The sequence below is a fragment of the Larus michahellis genome, chromosome 12 (genome assembly GCF_964199755.1).
Source record: "Larus michahellis chromosome 12, bLarMic1.1, whole genome shotgun sequence".
Lineage (NCBI taxonomy): Eukaryota > Metazoa > Chordata > Aves > Charadriiformes > Laridae > Larus > Larus michahellis.
In genome coordinates this window covers 14,046,046-14,066,677 of record NC_133907.1, presented here as the reverse complement: position 1 = coordinate 14,066,677, position 20,632 = coordinate 14,046,046, and the positions used below count along the sequence as shown (strand labels likewise).

The following is a 20,632-nucleotide window of genomic DNA, read 5'->3' as shown; positions in this document are numbered from 1 at the left end:
GCTTTTTACGAACTGGGAATGTAAATGATCCCTTTGCCATCCATGCCCTCGGATAATTTGCCTTTGTAAGAGTCTCCTCAGCATTTTGTGCAGTTTTCCTAGTAATAAGTGGGTTTTTTTCCCTTCACTGTAAGATTTACATTGGATCCTGCGTTTTACTATTGTTTTCCACAGAGCAATTCCCCCCAAAGTCAGATTTTTGTAAAGCTAACATTCCCGTTTATGGACTTCTCTGGTGTTAAACTCTCTGTATGCAAATGGCAAAATGCAAACTTAGGAGCCTGTTCAAACGAACCACTCTGCGGCTCGGGGAGAGTAATTGCTTCTATCAAATCCTTGAGCGTTGGGAGCATGTACACGCAAATGGGAACTGGCTCAAGTCCCTGGTGAAAATTCAGCTTACCGAGATCAGTAACGTGCCCGCCCCCTGTGCTGCACAAATAGCCTGTTCGCGGAGACTAAATTTCAGATAAATTTGCTTGTGGTCTGACAGCAAGGTAACGTGGGGAAGGCAGGGAAATGGGCTGTGCCTTTCTTTTGGTGTTTTACACTCACTTATTCACAACAAGTTTTCTCATAAACATGAATGTTTTGTAGTGAGGAGCTTCAGAAGAAATGGGTTTGTCATCTCAGGAGACAGGGAAAGGACTCCAGAGTTCCAGTATCTATCCCAGGGGAGCTGGTGGTGGTGGGAGCACCTGGGAATCTTGTTCCTTGCACAGCTGAGGAGGATGAGGAAAGAAATACTGTTCTTGATCACCAGTGCTGTGCCTGCCTGGTCCTAGTGGGACTCCAGTTGAATCCTGCTGTTTGTAGCCCGTGGCACTGTCCCTGTCCCTCTGGCTGTAGGGAACCTGGCACTGAAAAGGAGACAGAGCATCTAAATGCTAGGAACGTTAGGAAAATGTTGGCGTCTTGATTTGTTGAGGGGTACATGAGTGCCCCAGAGACTCTCTAAGCCTGCTGTGATCTCTCTGGCATCACGGTTTGTCTAGGTTGTCGTTGAAGATTCAAGTCTAAGTTCGACCTAGAAGACTTGAGCTTCCCCAGGAAGCAACAGGCTTCCCTTGTCAAATGGGTTTGATATGGAAAACACCAGTACTTCTGGGACCAAGACCTACACTAAATATCTTGTGTGGTAACCTGAACTCCCTGGGAGTAGTTCAGATTTGCTCTCTGTTTCCCAGGGCTAAGAACTGTGCAACAAAGCACCTTAAATTTCCCTTAAGGACAAATGATGAGGGTCCTGGGGCTCAGGAGGAGCTGAAGCTGTAGGACAATTAGGTATCGTGGCTTGGGAGGGACAGAGTGGACGAGAATGACCAGACTGCTCCTGAGAGATTAAAAGAGGGGAGAGGCTTCTCTTGCAGTGCCTAAGGATTGAGTTATCTCAGAACAAAGTCTCGTGACTGGTTGGTTTTACCTTGCTGGGTGGGCGATGATAAACTGAAGCAGCGAGTGCCGAGCCGTGCTGCTAATGCCCTCTGCCAGCAGAGTGAGGGGCACCCAACAGTCTGTGTGTGTGTGCGTACGTGTAAAATATATCAAAACACACTTAGATTGCAGTGTCTTTAGGCAACGTCTTTCATGCAAATCATGGCTTTTTTTTCAATAAATTACCCTTAATTTGAATCAATAAAAAAATCTGCCTTTCCATTACTGTGTGATGACTCTCTCCGGCTCCCTAGTGAATTCATAAATCTGTTTCGCTTTCAAGCCTCCAAATTATTTTAATAAGAAACAAGGAGAAGCAGTATAAACTAAGTTTTCTGCATGGCTTTTCAGGACCAGGTGTCTGCACTCTAATTTGCCACATTTTGATGCCACCCTAGTCATGTTTGATACTTAGGGAGCCTAAGCTGAGCCACATTCAGATTCGCTTTCTCATTATTACTATTCACGAGTCTGAACGCTTGTTGGTAAAAGGCACTAATACTGCAGTAAGTCCAGGAGCAGCTGGTAAGTCTATTTAAATTATACTTTGTAGCAAGCCCAACATGTCAATATAGGATCTTTTTCCTTCTATAAAATGCCCTGATGTTTTTTGTTTGGGTTTTTTGTTTGTTTGTTTGTTTTTTCAGGGTAAGTTTGAGCAGCAGCCACCTGAAGGTATTTTATTTACCTTTTAGCTATGGCGCTTTTTGAACCTATTGCCATCTTTCAACTGACTTACTAGATTTGGAGAACTCACATAAGGGGGTCTGTAAAATCTTGAAATCGAGCTAGAAAAAGCTGTCACAAAATACTGTATTCACAGCTTTGATACATTCAATAAGAAGCAATTATTTCTATGCTCTTTGGGGCTGAACCACCATAGGCTTTGAGGTTAAACCCATGAATCACTTGAGACTATCAGAAAATAGAGGCCTGCACTAATCAAGGGGATTTCTTTTAAAGTTGCAGCAGCTCAGGCTTGACCACAAACAGACATACCTTTTTAATGCTGTCATTTAGATTTTTGAAGCCTTTTTTGTGAGTCCTACAGGAATACATATTCTACCCATTTTTGATTTTGTGGAAACCCCTGGATTACTTCCCTCCCCTGAAGTTTCTTTATGCAGGTGCAGACCACCGTACAGCAAATTTAACTCTCTTGGCTGGCTTGTTTTTCTTAGTCACATTTAAAATAGTCTGCAGAGTGTCAAGCATCCACAGGGGAAAAAAAAAAGATGTTAGGTTTTGGAAAGTGTGCTCTGGATGGATGGAGGAGAGAGTGGCATTAAAACTATCTGCTGCATGAATCACTGTGACTAAGTGGCCTTTACGTACTTGCCTGGGCTTACAAAAGATTCAGAGCCTGAGGGGGATCTTCCTGCCTTTTGCTCCCAGTGCCCTGCTGCAGTCATCCTGCAGCGTAGGAGGCATGGCTTAGGGTTACAGGCTTTGGAAATATGGGATAGTGTGGGAGAGAGTACTAAAAGAAATGCCTTAAAGAGGAAGAAAATGTTTTCTTCATCATCAGAGAAAATACGCACCATTTCTTGTTCTGTGCTCCTCTGCTTTGCTTTATAATTGAATCCTAATGAAGTACATTTTGAAAAGTGCCTGAGCCTTTCAAGTTTAGTTTTAGTCTGTGATAGCCAGCATGCAGAGCTTAAGTCTACATCTGCGGCAATTAACCTTGTTCACCTCCTCTCCGTGGCAAGTTAAAAACTCTTGGCTTCCTCTGGTTGCTCATCAAGGTGCCGCTGCTCTGCCTCTCTGCCACCCACTCCAGCTCTCTGTCCAGACGTTGACACAGCAGTGCCTTTGGCAACATGGCTTTTCTTGGCACGATGTGACAGCGTCAGTGAGAAGCCAAGCTGTTTTCTTCTACTTCTGCCCCCTCAAAATACTTTCAGAGTTGGGGGTAGGGAGGGGAAGGAGATAATTGCACCAAATAGGACAGACCTAGTACGAATTCCCACTGGTGCTCGTGGAGGCCAGGAAAGATCCTTGCCAAGGGCTCTAACAGGAGGGGACCAAAGAGTTGAGGTACATTTTCTATAGAGATTTTGCTTCTTATTTCCAAAGCAGAAATGGAGCTGGTCAGACTCATCTGACAGCGTGGTGCAAGGTTTTACAGCTCGTTAGTGAAAGGGAAAGAAAGAAGCGGACCTAGATTATCCTAAAGGGGGAGTTGGAACAATAAATTGGACTATTTTAAACTTTGTCTTTTGAGACTCTTTTAACTGCGATGCCTTTTGATGCAACGTAAACCAATTCAAAGAATCTTTGGAGCATCACAAGGAATTTGGTGATAAAAAAGAGGGGTGGAGTGAAGGCTGCTGGGAATATCGCTGCTAGTGTGGAGAACAAAGAAAAGGCGACTGAGCCAATCCAATGGATTATGCAGTGAATCATAGAATGGTTAGAGTTGGAAGAATGAACACAATTTATGGTTGACTATATTCCTACAGACGAAGTAAAAGGAAAATCCAACAGACCATTAAAAAAGGGAACAGAAACGTATCATTTTTCACTCTTGTTTTGAACTCAAGAGCAGGCAAATGTAGTGGAGTGCAGTAAGTGTATTATGCCAAGAGTTTTGCAAAGCACTTTTGAAAGTGCAGTAGAAATGTTTTCGTGTGGATTGGAAGTTGATTACAGGACCATAAAACCAGAATTGGAGTTGAGAGGTATCAAGAGATCTTAACAGCTCACTTTTCATTCATGTGATCTCCACAAGGTGCGTTCAGAAAACCAAATAATACAGCTAAAAAAAACCCCCACCTTACAAGGTAAAGTATACCGTAATGCACATAATGCAGTTATTTCTGTGCTAGTCAGTGTGTGAGTGAATGCCCATATTTTCTCAAATTAAATAAAACCCAAAAATCAATGTAACATGGGAAGAGAGGTCTAAAGCTGGCTTTAGTTTGTTCTTGTGCTTTTTACGTCCTGTCCTCTGAACAGGCCTGTCTGGCCAGTCCTTTCCAGTGTCCTGGGCATGGGGTGAGTGAGATGCCCTCACTGATACCGCAGCACTATGAAGAATGTTGCTTCAGCTTTGGACTTTTGAACACATTTTCTCCACTTAGGCTACTGTATGTTTTTTCACTCTACAAAGAGTATTTAGTTGTTCCATGAGACATACCTCGCTTTCAGCTAATGGGTAGCTCAGAGAAACCTTTGTGTGGGAAGTCACTTTAAAAAATTGAAACATTTTTGGTAGGAATTTTTAACTTGCTTTATACACCGTGCATTTTACAGCCTCTGGCTTTTATGAAAATATAGTTCAGGTGAACAAACCAGAAAAACGTACTGCATCAAACCTGATTGGAGACAATGACTTCTGCAATAGTAATAGGATTTTATTCATGTAGTACCTAAAGTATCTGCAAAAAATGTATCCCAGTTATTTCCTTTAAAACAGTTATGTCCTGAGGAACAAGGGATGTTGTTTTTCCAAGTTGATGGAGGATTTCCAGCTCTCTTCTGACTTTGGACTCTCCCCAGGATATTAGAAAATCAGGCCCAAGATGTATTCAAGAGGAAACCAGCAACAGTGACTTTATTCAGCAAAAGTCGTAAACAGCCTGTGCACAAATGAAAGCCCTCTGGGTGTAAACGCTGTGAAGTCTCTTTAAAGGCCCTGATATATCAGGCACAAGATTCGTTCTTTCTGATGAAATATTTTGATTAGGGTGGAAAGCAAAATCACGGTGTAAAGTCATATGGCCCTGGGTGAGAAAGTGAGCGGGAACTTTCCAGCAAGGGTGGGAAGAGGGAGGGCGTTCTGTGACGATTAGGAATTCATGGGTTTAGGGGAACTGAAAGACTTTTTCGAATGAAAACGTAGGAGAAAACCTTTAAGCGTAAGGTGATAGGGATTATATAGATGTAGAAGATTGTCAGAGAAGGTTTTTGGGGCTGAGGGGCGGTAGGCTGTTTACCCTGCAGGATCGGCTCCCGCACTGCTCTGAAGTAGGGTCTGTGCTGCGGTGGGGTGGGGTGTACCTGTCTCCTCCAGAGAGCCGCTGGGGTGGCACAGCCTGGTCATCCCACCCCTGCGGGACCTCTCCTGGGTCCCTCACACCCACGCCTGGCAAAGGGGCTGGCAAACGTGGGAGCACATCGCACCCTGTAAAGGGTTGATGCCTCAGCCCTAGTGGTATTTCTTTTTGTTCACGCAGCTGCAGGGCTTCCTAAGGCTCTTCCTACCGCAGCCACCACGAGCTGCTTGACTCACTGTTCCCTGCTTGGGGTCCTCTCTCCGTTTCAGGGGAGAAGATATTGCAGAGGGTGGGCTGCGTTCCTGGTGTAACCCTGCTGTGATACCAACTCTACCCGGTCCTGTCTCCCCTTCTCTATTTCCACAAATCCACACCTGTGGCATGCGCTTGGGTCCTTAACATTTTATCACACTGTTCTAGCAAGGTCGGGCCAGCAGGTGTACTCTCCAAGTTACAGCTACGTGGACGGCTGAGTAATATTCATGAGAACTTCAACCTTGTCTACCTTTGCAAAACTACTCAGCAAAATATGTTCCATCTTGCTATAAATACTAATATGCAAGACAGCATCTTAACCACTAAATTCCAAGCAAATATTTTGCATATAAAAATTTATTTTCTTCACTTTGTTATCTAGTTGCAAAGCTGACCATTTTTATGTTAGAATATTGCAGAAGCAACTTGGCTTTTTTGCTGGCTGAAGCAGTTCAGGTGGATTTATTTGCTATTGCTTAGGACATTAAAACAAGGATTTTTACATTGGCTTCAGGAAGAATTTGGTGCCCTCTTATTTATGATGGCAGTGCATTAGTTGGGGAGCTGGGTTGTCTTCCCTTCTTTTTTGTAAGGCTGAATTAGACTTGCAGCAGGTTGCAAAATCTTTGCAACTGGCCAGCCTGTATTTTGGGGAGTTATGCGAGACAGGAAGGGGCAGCAGCATTAATTTAAAAAAAAGAAAAATGAATGTGGAAATTGCAGAGCCTATTACATACAGCTGCTTTTTAGTCTTTCTGATGAGAAAAATCCAAAGTTGGGACAATTTGGTGGCATAACTTGAGAGACAGCTGTAAAAACTGCAGAGTCACTGTTTTAACACACAACGCCAAAAACTGGTCGTACCTTCCACGGTAGTGCAGTCTGCCTTTCTGGCACGCTATGGCAAACTCATCTCAGTGTATGGAAAGCCAGGCAAGGTACAGGCAATCAGAGTATTTGATGATTAGCAAAGCATGACAACTCTTACGCATTTTATTCATGGGTATTTGGTGTTTGAGATGCCAGTGTTTTCAGTTCTGCTCTAAGTCTTAAAATTGAAAGATCCAGGCAAAAAAGGAAGAACCAAAAAATCAACGTATAAAAATAAAGTTTGGTTTAGGGACACTTGTGTGGAAGAGGAAAGATAGGCCAAACATTTGGGTCCCGGATTGTGTCAAAACTGATTTCTAAGTGAGTTTTCATCCTTAATGCTCTGCGATTCCTTCATTGAAGATGAATTTTTAATTTTTTGTGTGAGTTTTCACAGGTTGATCTTAGGATAAGAATGCGGCTATGGGCTTAATTCACTTATCCTCTGCTTTTGAGGTGAGCAGACCCGCACTTAAAAGCCCCTCGGCAGTAAAGGAAGCTAAATGTGGGTTTGAGTGGTTTGCTGGGCTAAAAACATTTGTTTAGGTGCTTCCAGTTGGTGTCTTGTAGAAAGTATTCTTGCTGACACCTTGCTGGTATGTAGCCAGGCTTCTTATGATTTTTGTTCCTTATGAGTATCAAGACCTTTGTAAGACTTTTCACGTGGCCTGGTGTCGTGGTTTTAACCCCAGCTGGCAGCTAGGACCGCACAGCCGTTCACTCACTCCCACCCCCCCCCCCCCCCCACCCCCCCCCCCCGTAGGGTAGGGAGAAGAGGGGAAAAAAAGAGAAAAAAACATTGTGGGTTGAGTTAAAGACAGTTTAATAAGTAAAGCCAAAGCTGCGTGCACAAGCAAAGCAAACCAAGGAATTCATTCACCGCTCCCCATGGGTAGGTGGGTGTTCAGCCACCCCCAGGACAGCAGGGCTCCATCACCCATCATGGTGACTTGGGAAGACAAACACCATCACTCCGAAGGTTCCCTTTTTCCTCCTCCTTCACCCAGCGTTAAATGCTAAGCATTACATGCTATGGTACGGAATATCCCCTTGGGCAGTCGGGATCAGTGGTCCCGGCTGGATCCCCTCTCAGCATCTTGGGTACACCCTGCCTTCTTGTTGGCAGGCCACTATGAGAAGCTGGGAAGTCCTTGTCTGCCTAGCGACAACTAAAATATTAGCGTGTTATCAACATCATTCTCATCCTAAATCCAAAACACAGCACTATACCAGCCGCTGGTAAGAAAATTAACTCTACCCTAGCTGAAACCAGGACACAGGGTTTGGGGTTTAAGGTGTGATCTGACCCATCCGTGCTGCTTGTGCTTCGGTGTTAGTCCTGCTCTGTCTGCTGCAGGCTTGGCCATTTCGAGAAGCCCTGAATATGTCCCTTATTTGAATTTGCTGATCTGACACCTTTTTTTCCCCTTCACCTCCTATGTGCAATAACCTGTTTCATTCAGGTAATGAAAAACGTACATGCTTTAATTTGTTTATGAAATGAATTGAGACTTTTACCACTTCTTCTAACGGGTGAAGCCCGTGTGTTCCCCAGCATCGCCGGGTGCTGCAGGGGCTGCTCCCTGCACGGGTGCCTCCCTTGCCGTCGGGGAGGTGGGATGCATGCTGAAAACCATGCAGTAGGAAGCATTCCTGCTTTCCTAAGCCTACATCCAGAAAGATTTATTTTCTTGTAATGCCTATCAGGTTGATCTGACCCTATTGGCAGAGGTCAGCTCAGGCAATCGAGGACAATATGGTCTCTAATATTGTACTCCTTAAAAAAGCACAGCATGCCACAGCTGGAGGGGCTTTGTAGAGGGATCGTGCCTCTCCTGTTCCCTTCAAGAAAACAAGCAGCTCTGATATAATATATGTGGAAAAGAAGGAGCTCCTTATGCTCTTCGTGTCTTATCTTTTACACCCAAGTGAGACTTGTGCTGGAATGCGAAGATGGAGGTGAGCTTGACAAAGTATTTCTGTGCTTTGATATAAAAACACAGAGCTAAGTCCCCCACCTCTGACACTCTCAGCTTTGAACTTGAAATCAAACGTAGAGTCCACATCCAGGGCCCTGGTTGTTTATCATTTGCACTTTACCTCGGTATCAGCCTTGGAAATGTAAGTGGCAAGTGCTATCAGACAGTGATGTTGTAACCAGGAGCGGGGACTGTGCCAGTTTTCATGTGGTTGGGAATGTGGAGCAGAATCTTTCTACCAGGAAGAATAAGCTACTTACAAAATTCCAATTAAGTTTCACCTTTGGAAAGCAAAAGAAAACATTTTTAATTGTCTGCTGAAACTGCAGGTTTGCCAAGATTAAATGGAGAATTAATACCAGAAAGCAAACAATTTACAGAAAATTCAGTGTAACAGAAGTTTGGGCTCTGTCTCATGAATCTGTAACTGCCCTTTGCTGTTGGGTTTCAGCTGACAGTGATGCTACTTGGTCACGTATTCCCTGTATTGCATCAGCTGCTTAAAACATGTGGTAGTCGTCTGTGCAGTGGTGTTTTACCGTGGAGGTGTGGTTCTGAGAATGACCCTGAGCAAAACACTGTGGCGAAGAAAAACCTGATTTTCATTCTTAAGTAAATTTTAGGCAGGGAGAAGGTGTTGGATTGTCAGATTTGAATTTGGCAGTGCTAATTGTCATTCTTCAGCTGAAGCCCTGATCCTAAAAGATGTCACCGAAGAGAAGGGAGCAATTAAATCTTTATAGCTTAGCCTGGTGTGCAGTGACCGGGGACAAGCCGGATCATGCTCTCCGGTGCTGCTGGGCTGATGTGCGTAAGGAATATGTACATGATTTTAAGAACATCTTGCTGATCCTCTTGTTGTCAGGTCCAGCTAGAGGGTAGGAAGGGAAACAGTGTTTGGGAATGGCTATTCTTTTCTGTTCTTTGCATTCAAATCTGAAGCTGCTTTTGTTGCTAGGTGTCTTACGAGTGACACACACTCAGGTTCAAAAAGATGTATTTCAGAAACTCAGTGTTGACTACGTAAGAGTAATCCAGCTGGAGAGTGAACTGAGGAGAAGCCTTGCAAAATTTCTGGAAGGTCAGTGGTGCCTGAAATGGTAGCAAGTGAGATGCAGAGTAAAACACCTTCACCTTGTACGCCCTCTGGTCAGGCTGAATTCAAAGAAAACATTTCCAGGAGGCACCATGAGCTAGAACTGGTTTCTTTCCACCATAAAAGTCATTTGCATGGTTAATACACATTGCACGTGGCTTCTTAACACCTGGCTTGGGGAACAGTGCTTCCCCGAGGCAGTGACTTGGGAAATGAAGGAAATGTTTGGATAACTTCAAGGATATTTCTGTCAGACTTTAGTGCATCCGTTTATTTGTGTTTGTTTTTGGGAACTGGGGAAAAATGAAGTTTTCTTGTAGCTTTACTAGAGCATGGAGTGGAATATGTAAAGCGAGATTAAAAACTAAATAGCCTATTGTTTCCCAAGGTATTTTCAATCGTGAAGCCTTTCAGTTGGTTCCCCCTCCCCTCCATCTGCAGTGCTGAAGCCTGTGAAACGCATCCAGTGCTCTCCACTGATACCCGACTCCCCTATCTCTGCGCTCTTATGAATTGCATAATGATTTCTAGCCCTGGAAAATGACATTTTGCCTGTGACAAACTTCTTTCTCATCCATTTGTGGAGTTTTATGCCGACCTTGTTGTGAAATTGAAGGAAGTGGCATAGGGAAAGCACAGGGGGTACTTACTGGTTTCTGTAGCCTGCAGGTGCTGGGCAGGCAGGAGCACAGCCTGGCAGCCGAGGAGGTGTTCTGCTTTGTGGTGGAGTGGGGATGCACTGGTGAGACGTTCTGCTTTGTGGTGGAGTGGGGATACGCTGGTGAGAGGTTCTGCTGCGCGGTGAGTGGGGATGCGCTGATACTGGGCTCTGGACAGCAGAGTACTGAGCTTCTCTAATGCTGCACTAAGTAGGACTTAAGACCACTAAGTCAGGCTTGTACACCACTGAGGCTGCCTGGTTGTCTTCTGGTTAAATAGAAATGATTCTAGTTCAAGAGAGGATTATATAGTTGGGAAATAGCAACATCTCTCCAGTTAAGTGGTTTTCAAAATGAGGGGCCCCTTTAAAAAAGAAAGGAATTAAAGCTGTGACTGATCTGCAGTTTTCATTTTCTGGGATGCCAGCAGCTTTAATTTCTAATTTCAGCGGTTTTGATATCGGCCTTTTCCATCAGCCAAAGCAGGCCGGGAGGTGGGGCTGGCCGGGACGTGGTGGCAGCACGCAATTCCTGCAGGGACAGGGAGAGGTGACCCAGCCGCGGTGTGGGCTGCGACTCCAGTTGACGGGCTGTTATGGTCGGCCGGGCTGGCTGCCCTCCTCGCCTCCCGCTGCTGGGCAGCGCTGGAGGAGCTGACACCTCTGACAGTCCTTATTCCCAGCGCCCCTTCTGCAGGCAGCCCACCCCCTGTGCCCCTGCCTGCAGCAAGATGTGATAAGAACCAATGGATAAAAAAAAAAAGTCTTGATTCCAGGTCTTGCTTCACAAGACAGGAGTGAGTTCAAAAAACCAGCAATTATTCAGGAAAAGCTTCACTTTCTTCTGGCTCAGTAAAGTGAGAGACACTAGTTGGGGTGTCACACCAGACCCAGCTTCTGACCTGGCACGGTCATGCATAGAGTGGCTGCCTCATCCTCATTCTGGCTCTCTCTTGTGCATAGCAAGAGATGGTTTTGATCTTGAAAAAGAGAAAATGAAAAAAAAAAAAAACCAAAATAAAAATTTTATTTTTATACATATAATCACAGAATGTGTTGGGTTGGAAGGGACCTTTAAAAGTCATCTAGTCCAACCCCCCTGCAGTGAGCAGGGATATCTTCAACCTAGATCAGGTTGCTCAGAGCCTCATCAAGCCTGGCCTTGAATGTCTCCAGGGATGTGGCCTCCACCCCCTCTCTGGGCAACCTGGGCCAGTGTCTCACCACCCTCATAGAACTTTGTCCTAATGCCTAATCTAAACCTGTCCTGCTCTAGTTTAAAGCCATTGCCCCTCGTCGTATCGCTACATGCCCTTGGCAAACAGCTTTCTATATACATATATATATGTATATATAGTGGCTACCTGGCAGCTCCAAAGAATCCCCAGAAGTTTAGGGGCTGTGTGTTGTATGAGGGGTATGGAGAGACAGAATGGTCTGTTTTATAAAGATGGGGAACATAAAACATCAGTGGGAATGCAGGGGATAATGTAATGGATTTACAGGTTTCAAATGCCTTCCCCAAACTGCCATGCAGGCTGTCAGTAAAATGGAAAATAGATATAAGGTTGCATAATGTATGTACAAAATAGTGTTTGATTTAACAGCAGTACTTACCATTTGCATTCAAACAGGCTGCAATTGCTAAAATCAGAGGGGAAGCTTAAAGTCCTAATGTTTGATGGTGAATATGGTTGTAGAGAGCAAAATTCTCCTCGCGGTGGTTGATTAATTCTATATGACAAAAGATATAAGATAAAGTGGAGTGTATACTGGGATCAATTGCTGTGGAAGGAAACATACGAGCACATTTTTTTGCCTTGACTGGCAAGCTCTCAATCCTGAGACATTAGAGTTTGCTGCCCTCAGTTTTAAGGTTATGAACACATGAAATCCTGACAACTCAGTTATTCATCAGCGTGAAAGCTTACTCGAATGTAGCGAATGTATGGGAAGGCTAAATGGATACATCAGCTGTGATTTGAGCGGAATATTCTTTCTTGTTCATTTATTTATTTAAGAGGATTAAAGAGAATCTGAACAGCCATCTAGGGTTCCCAAAGGATTTTAGTAGTGGAGGGCAAGAAGGACCATTACGACGAAGTGATGAGATCTCTATCACAATTTGTTCTTGTATTAAGCTTAGGGCCTCATGATCGTGCCATAATACATTCTTCCAAAGGAATGTCTAAGCCTGAAGGGTGATTTATCACATTGCTTGATGGTCCGTTTCACTGTTTAATTACCACATTTTTAACAATATGTACTCTTTTTTTCTACAGGGATTTTTTTTCTAACCTCCAGTTTTCAACTACACTCAGATATTTTTATTTAAAAAAGCACAGGACAAAGCCTCCCCCCGGCCTCCACCATGCAAAGGTGGAGTAAAATTCACCAGATTTCTGTTACTGTCTGTGTTTGCTAAGCATGAGGCAGAGATTCGGCACGCACCTGAGCACTGGAGACGGTGATAGCTACTGAAGTGGAGGCAGAACTGCGGAATATTAATTCAGCCTCTTGAGCAGATTGTGAAGTCCTTGCAGAGTTTTGTGCTCTGGTCCACGGCTGATACTGGGACGGAACAGACATATTCAAGTTACCCCCGATGAAGCTGTATAATAATATATTCCAGTATCACAATCTCGTTTTGCTTGCGTGGATGCACAGTTGCCCATACATACACCAGAGGGGCAAGACCCAAGTGGGTTAAGGATGGGGCTTTTTTATTCTTGGTCTTAGGGGTGTTAGTTGATGAGAAGCTCAACATGAGCCAACAATGCACACTCCAGCCCAGAAAGCCTCCCGCATCCCGGGCTGCACCCCCAGCAGTGTGGCCAGCAGGGCGAGGAGGGGGATTCTGCCCCTCTGCTCTGCTCTGGAGACACCCCCCTGCAGCGCTGCCTCCAGCTCTGGGGCCACCAACAGCAGAAGGACATGGACCTGTTGGAGCGGGGCCAGAGAAGGCCATGGAGATGGTGGGAAGGCTGGAGCCCCTCTGCTGTGAGGACAGGCTGAGAGAGCTGGAGGGTTCAGCCTGGAGAAGAGAAGGCTCCGGGGAGACCTTAGAGCCCCTTCCAGGCCCTAAAGGGGCTCCAGGAGAGATGGGGAGGGACTCTGGATCAGGGAGGGGAGCCATAGGACAAGGGGGAGCGGTTTTAAACTGGAAGAGGGGAGATTTGTATGAGATATTAGGAAGAAATTCTTTGCTGTGAGGGTGGTGAGCCCCTGGCCCAGGTTGCCCAGAGAAGCTGTGGCTGCCCCATCCCTGGAGGGGTTCAAGGCCAGGTTGGACGGGGCTTGGAGCAACCTGGTCTGGTGGGAGGTGTCCCTGCCCAGGGCAGGGGGATTGGAACTAGATGATCTTTAAAGTCCCTTCCAACCAAAACCATTCTATGATTTTTTCATTATGTTTTTTCCTCTGAAGAAAGATTTGCAATGGAAAAGAGCCCTGTGCTTCCTAGTTTAGTTACTACTCTGCTGTGGTCTTTCCCATCACAATGAAAGTTTTATAAGTCCTGGTATCGTAATAGAAGTTTTACAGTTGTAGGTGATGACAGTTAGCAAAGTGTTCACATTTCCCTAGAAAATTGTGTTAAATTAGACTCTGTGAAGCAGAGAAGAGCTGTGCTTATGCTCTCAGTATTATATCTTCATCTTTGTGGTTGTTAACATAGTATTTGCGCAGTGATTTCAAGGAATTAATATTCTGAACTTCTAAAAATGGATAAAAAACAGAGGGGAGGATGGAATAAAAGGGGGTGCTTCTTGCTAATGGGGACTGAGAGTGTGCTGGCGTAGATTGGATGTTGGCTTAAATAACAACCAGGAGTGAACTCGCTAACCGTCCCGTTTCTTACACTCATCTGCTCTTATTTTATTCTCCGTAGTCCATCACAGCAATTATATATCACTGAACACTTGAAAATTAAATATGTAAAACCTTTTTTGGTAACTTCCAGTAGACTTGAACTTGTACTGCTGACCCCTTTTACAAGGGATTTGGACTGATGTAGCCAGATTTTGCACAGTTGACCAGGGGCTTGAATCATCTGTGCATTTCCCGACTAAATCATTCCTGTCCAGCTGGGTCGATGTTGGGCTCAGTGTTTTGTCCCTCCTGTTCTGGTAAGAATGTGACATTTCTTTTGCCTTCCGAGTTTCTTGTGCCCATCTGACTTTCTGATTACTTCAAATTTACTGCTGCTGTTGCTTCAGTTGGAGAACCATTTCATTAACTCAGTGAAGGAGATTCCAAGGAAGATTTGGGATTTATTAATGTGTATTTTTTGGTTTTGCTGTATTTTAGCCTGCACTTACATTTGCTGTGATGAGAACCACAGCAGTGTTGGCCACTAAAACTTTTCCTTGGGACCATGAAGCTGCCCTGGAGCCGATATGCAAACTCGGGGCAGCCATTCCAGTTTGCCGAGGAAGGACAACTCTCAACTTGCGGCAGCTGCCTGCTGTGCGGGAGATAACCGGGGAGCTGGTTAAAAAACATAGAGTTTCAGTCTTGTGAGAAATTTCCTCATCTTTGTATTTGCATTTATTCTGCAGCAGAGTAAAACCAAATATTTTTGATATTTTCAATCAGAGTGAAATTCTTAAATAGATTTTTAAGGGGTTTTTTGTTTGGTTTTTTTTGGTCTAGGTTTTTAAACATTTAAATGAATATTATTGTGTCTTTTTTTGGGGGGAATACAGAAGTATTATATGACATGGCTTGTTGTTAAAATAGATTATTTTAAAATAATTTAGAACAGCTGCTTTCTAGTGATTGAGTCATCTCATTTTCTAGATTAGAATCTCTTGTTTGTTTTGTAATGAAATGGTTTGACACTTAGAACAAGAAATTAAGATAAATAGCATACCAACTAGAAGAGCAGGTGGTTTTTTCAGCATCCTCCTTATTCTAGGAAAGTGCTGTATTTCTTCTCCAGACATGTTTCTGTGCATTTATAAATTACTCCAGAGTTGGAAATTTCCATTTCCTTCTTGACAGTTTTTCATTGTCCGATTCCCTGAAATTTCTCGTGCTTCAGAACTTTTAGTTTAAATCAAGTAAGAAGAGGGGCAAGCCCAGAGAGGAACAGACCGAGACAGAGCTCTCGTGTTCATCCACACTTGGGGTAGCACTAATATCTAAGAAACAGCAGATATCTCACTTGGAAGAGAAAACTGATTCTTTTTTCTCTGAGCGGGAAGAGGATTTGTCTCCTTTTCTAAATAGTGCTCTGTTTTCAGGGCTACTTCATCTGTCTCACCTGTGGTTTTGCTGCTTAACCATCAGCGCTCGGCAATTACAGAAATCCATAGAGTCTCTCAACCACAAAATGTTTGTGTAGAGGAGTGTAATAGCCCTCATTTTATAAATGGCAAAACAGGGACTTGGAGAACATCAGCTTATCGTGGTCATGATGAAAGGTACCCACAGAGGCGGGCACACGGGCTCTCCCGGCAGCAGCTGTACGTACTTTCCTTGCCACTTCAGTCATTCCGAGCTCTTCTTGTGGGAAGCAGAGAATTGCTGGAGACTAACTCTGATGAGAGCCATAAGCCGGTAACTGGCTGCATCTGCTGACATCGGTTTGCTTACCAGTCCCTTCGGTATTTCTGCTTCTGGGCTGGATGAAACCGGACCACATGCACAGTTCTGTAGGATTGTTTTCCTATTCTCTGTGTTGCATCCTGGTACTATTTGTGTGTTAAATGTTATGTTTTGGGGGGAAGTATTGCTTTCTTTGAATGTCTGCGCATCGCCTGGTTTAATAGGGAATCTTTTGGAACAGAGAGTCTCCTGCAGTAACAATAATCTCACAATTTGGCTGTGCCACGAATCTCTCTTTACTTTACTTTATATATCCTAAAAAAATGTCGGGGAAGTGTTGAAGTGTGACTTGAATGGAGCAGTGTCTCTGACAATTGACCCACGCTACAATCTCAAATTGTGGACGTACTCTTGCTCAAGTATAGTTTTCTCCTTCCCGGCTTCTTGTGAGTTGAACCCAGATTGTTTTAGTGTCCCTTGTACTCATATTCTCTGCTATAGTTAACAGGAAAAAGAAAGACTGGGTTTTGGTTTGGGTTTTTTGTTGTGTTTTTTATTATTATTATTTGTTTTAAATAAATGACTTTTTTTTTTTAAAAAAAAAGCTTTTCTAGCTTTACTTGCCTTAAGGGGATAGGTTTGGGTTTTTTTAATGAAGAAAAATAACTCTTTTTGTAGTGATTTTAGAACTGGTGAAGGTAGCTGAATGCTTTTATTTATATCAAGATCAAGGACAAGTGCATCTTCCACTTACATTTATAGCCTTCTGTGTAATGTGCTTGAAAAGAACTGTCACTGATTTGGTGTAGGCTTCTGCTGGGCATCCTGTGAATGTGCTTTTCAGTGGCCCACCAGTAGGAAGCTCCCTTTCTTTCCCCCAAACTCCTATTTTGCTGCTTCTCCTTGGGAATTTTATGTAATTGCTATTTCTCTAGCACTTGATTTGTAAATAGAGCATACAGATTGCATCAGTTCATTCCTACCTAACAGACTTAATACATTTTTCTTTCTAGATCTGGTTATGGCATTGACTGGGTCATGTCTCTTCATTTAAGGTCTTTGATGTTCACCCTAACACTCTGATGGTGTTTTTACATGGATTTCCTTGCCCTGAAGTACCTTGATGCAATAAGAACGCTCAAAATGCTGTCCCGTGCCATGCTGCATTGCGTGGTCCTTACCTTACCTAAGGAAAAGGAGCCAGCGTCAACATTTCTCTTCCCTGCATTTAATTTTTTTGTTTTAATGATGGTTGTGCTAAGATCTTTGTCTTTCTCAGGTTTTTGGCAAGTAATAAAAATTTAAAACCAAGTTGTAAATCCTGGAAAAATTAGTAGGTTTTGAATGAAATCACCTGCAAGCTGTGTAATTACAATTCCTTTAAGAGTTCTGCCTCTGTTATTTCTTGCTGCTCCGCGGGCCTGGTGTAATTCAGGGCCCTTTTCTCTTATTCTGCCTTGTCTTGGGTGTCAGCTCTGTCTACATTGTTCTTCTCTGTCCAAATAATAGGATTCACACGCTCGCACCCTTCTCTGATGTCAGTAGCATCAGTCTCTGTCTCTTATTTATCCTGTTATTATTAAAGTTCCCCTTTTTAAACATTGTATATTTATTTTTCCTCAAAACGCAACATTTTCCACCTGTCATACAGCAAGCAACTTAAAAATTTTCAAAGGCTCTTTCAGCAAAGCTGGGAATTAGATTCTTGTGGAGTCCTTCATAAAAAATTGAAGACTTCGTGTATTAACATACATTGATTTATTCATAGTGTTTCATTACAAATAAGCGAGGATCTCATAATATCAGGAAAGGTTAGGAGAGCAGTGGAGCACGTTATATTATATTGACAGCTCAGTTGAAATTGAGCTGCCTTTGGATTGAGTTTGGGACGCAGGCAAGGAATTGGCTGGTAAATAAGTCATGAGTTTTACTTGCAAGTGTCTGTATATCAACAGGGTTGCTATGGGTGAGCATAATGGAGCTGGAGCAGAATTTCAAAGGTCTGCTTTCAGCTTGGATTTCTCTAAAGGTGCGTTAGCCCCGGCAGCGGGTTATCCGTGAACGGCTCTCCAAGTCTGGAACCCCGCTGATTTACTCTCTCCGGCAAAAGCCAGACGTGGGACCACACAGAAACCTGCAAACTGAGGCTAAAAACAGGGGGAGGGCAACGATATCAGAAGCTGGTTTACAAGCTCAGAGAAGAGAAGGGCTTTTATCTAAAGGCTTGATGATAGTTGTTTCATTTAAACATACCTTCTAATTTCAACATTTCATTTTGGCATATTCCCTTTAGCGCAGGAAAAGACTTCCAAAACCTTTGTTATCAGTAAAAGGCTCCCATTGTTTTCAGGGGCCTTGTGAGAAGACCATTTGCCAGAAGGAAAAAAATACCTAAAGGAAAATGTATCCATGTTTGCACCAAAAGTTTTCATATGCTGTGGGGCATTTTGTGGGAAATCCTCATGAAAATTCTGCACCCTGGTTTGGCTGCAGAAGTTCTGAGACTTGGAATGAAAAGCGATTGTTTGCGTCTTTTGTTGTAAATCAGCACATGCTGAGGTTTTAGAGAAGAGATCAGGTTTTTTTCTAAGTAAAGCATTTTTAAAATTGTCGTGTTTGTTTGCCAGCATCCACATTAACACAGAAGCACTCACTGGAAGTACTGAAATAATATGTGTCCTTGTATTTTCAATGTTTAGTCTCAAGAGATGGCAAAATACGGGAGCAGAGAAAGGCCAGGAGCAGGAGGTCCCTTATCACCTTACTTTCCTTGTTCTTCATTTGCAGATTACGTACAAGGCCGTTGGATCTCTGGATCCCAGTGCTGACCTGTCCAGCCAAAGAGGGAAAGTCTTCAAACTAAGGAATGAAACGCATCACCTCTTTGTAGGATTATACCCAGGGACTACGTATTCATTCACCATCAAAGCCAGCACAGTCAAGGGCTTTGGGCCACCCATCACAACACGGATTGCAACTAAGATTTCAGGTACTGCTTTGGAGAAGAAGAAAAAAGAACTTTGTAGGGCTTTGTTCTTTAGACCTGCAGCTGATGCATAAAACAATAAAAAGGTATTTCGCTTAGTGTCTCTACAAGTTTCATAGGGCACATTTTTGAAACAGCCACAATCCAAGATTGTTGGGGTTGCAAATGCAGTGGTTAATTTGTGGGTAACTTGAATATCCATTAATATCTTTGTGGAGCATTTTAAATGAGAACCTTCATTAGTTCTACAAATGAACTATCTCTATATTAATTGTTAGTGTTATCTGCATGGCTGGGGAAGCTCCTTCAATGTGGCTTTTATTTTCAGATTGCACCAAAACGGATGTAATGAAGGAATTGAATTAATAGTGCAAGGAGACTGAAAAGAAAGGAGGAAAGCTGTTTTTATGTTTTCTTTCTGAGTAAGGGCAGAGGGAGGGCTTGAGGTAGGCAGACAAGTATGTGAAAGGCACTAAAATCAGGAGGCATTGCAAAGAGAAGGTGCATGTGTCTCTAGAATAAAAAGGAAACTTAGGCTAGCTATCAGAAAAAAAGATGGATAAAGGGACAGTAGAGATGATATTGGGCAGACATATGTAGAATTTGATTGATAGCCCTAAAATAGGTTCTCTGACACAGTTTAAAACTGTAATTTTTTGGAATACCTTAACTGTTATTTTAGTAAAGCCAAAGTAAACATTTGAGACGTTCAGGACACTTGTAATGCTTGAAATTATGGCTGGGTGCCATGGAAAGTGCAAAACAAAGCACTGTTTTCCGTTGCCCTATTTCAAAACTGGTTAATAAATGCGAGTTGTTAGTAATGAGTGTCAGTATAAATTTTAAGGAAGTAAAACGTACCCATTCCCTCCACTAACCGTCAGCAGGGTTTGAGCCCTTAAGGTTTAGCGCAAAAGCCAGTGTCTGGCCACTCGAAGGAAAGCCATTAAGTGTCGTAACAGCTCCCAGGGACCGTCAGGGTTTACGCAGCCCTGCTGGGAAGGGAAGGCACGGCGCGGTCTCTATTCACTTGTGACCAGAGAAATAAATAGCACAGTAATAGTACTGCTTTTTCCCTCCAATTCCCTTTCTTTACATTTTATTATTCAGTGAGCGCTCAAATTGTGTCAGAAGCCTGCATGATTATTAACTGTAAGCACACTGAGCTTGGTTTATCGTCCCTTTCTTTTTTCCTTCCAAACATCTGGTTCGCAATAGGTAGGCGCAGACCCCACGCAGGCATTAGGGTACTCTCTGACATTAGATTATCTCATTGCACGGTCAGTCCTATACATGTAATTTGGAAATTACTGTTAAACTTGCTTAAGAGGCAGTGCCAAGGCCAGTAGGGAGAAGAAAGATTTTTGCATTGACTGGAATGTCCTTGTAAGACTATATATTTATTATTTTTTTTAAAAAGAAAAGGCATCTATGCTGTAGCATATGTATATGTTTATATGGGTGTTTATAGAATCATAGAATCTTCATGGTTGGAAAGGACCTTTGAGATCATCGAGTCCAACCATGCGCACACATACACACACGCAAAACCCACAACCTACAATCTCTGCCACTAGGGCATGCCCTGAAGTGCCAAATCTAGACATTTCTTAAATACCTCTAGGGATGGTGACTCAATCACCAATTAAGACACTTATGTCTTAATCACAATTAAATGTCAGAATTCCTGTGGACTTCTCTTTGGGCAGAACTGGGATCTTGCAAAATAGGCGCTAAATTGATGTGTAGTGCTTGCTATTTTAGAGAGATCACTGCCAGTTGTGGTTTTATTGAGGTACTACACA

At 43.3% G+C, this 20,632-nt stretch overlaps 1 protein-coding gene across 27 annotated transcripts in view; it reads left to right on the top strand.

Annotated features, from left to right (window-relative positions):
- Positions 1-20,632, top strand: part of PTPRT (protein tyrosine phosphatase receptor type T) — a 461,815-nt gene that overhangs the window by 323,855 nt on the left and 117,328 nt on the right. For all 27 annotated transcript variants that reach the window (XM_074605564.1, XM_074605565.1, XM_074605563.1 and 24 more), the window contains exon 10: positions 18,629-18,830. In XM_074605564.1, coding sequence (XP_074461665.1) covers positions 18,629-18,830 — 202 coding nt within the window. The remainder of the gene's footprint in view (positions 1-18,628; positions 18,831-20,632) is intronic.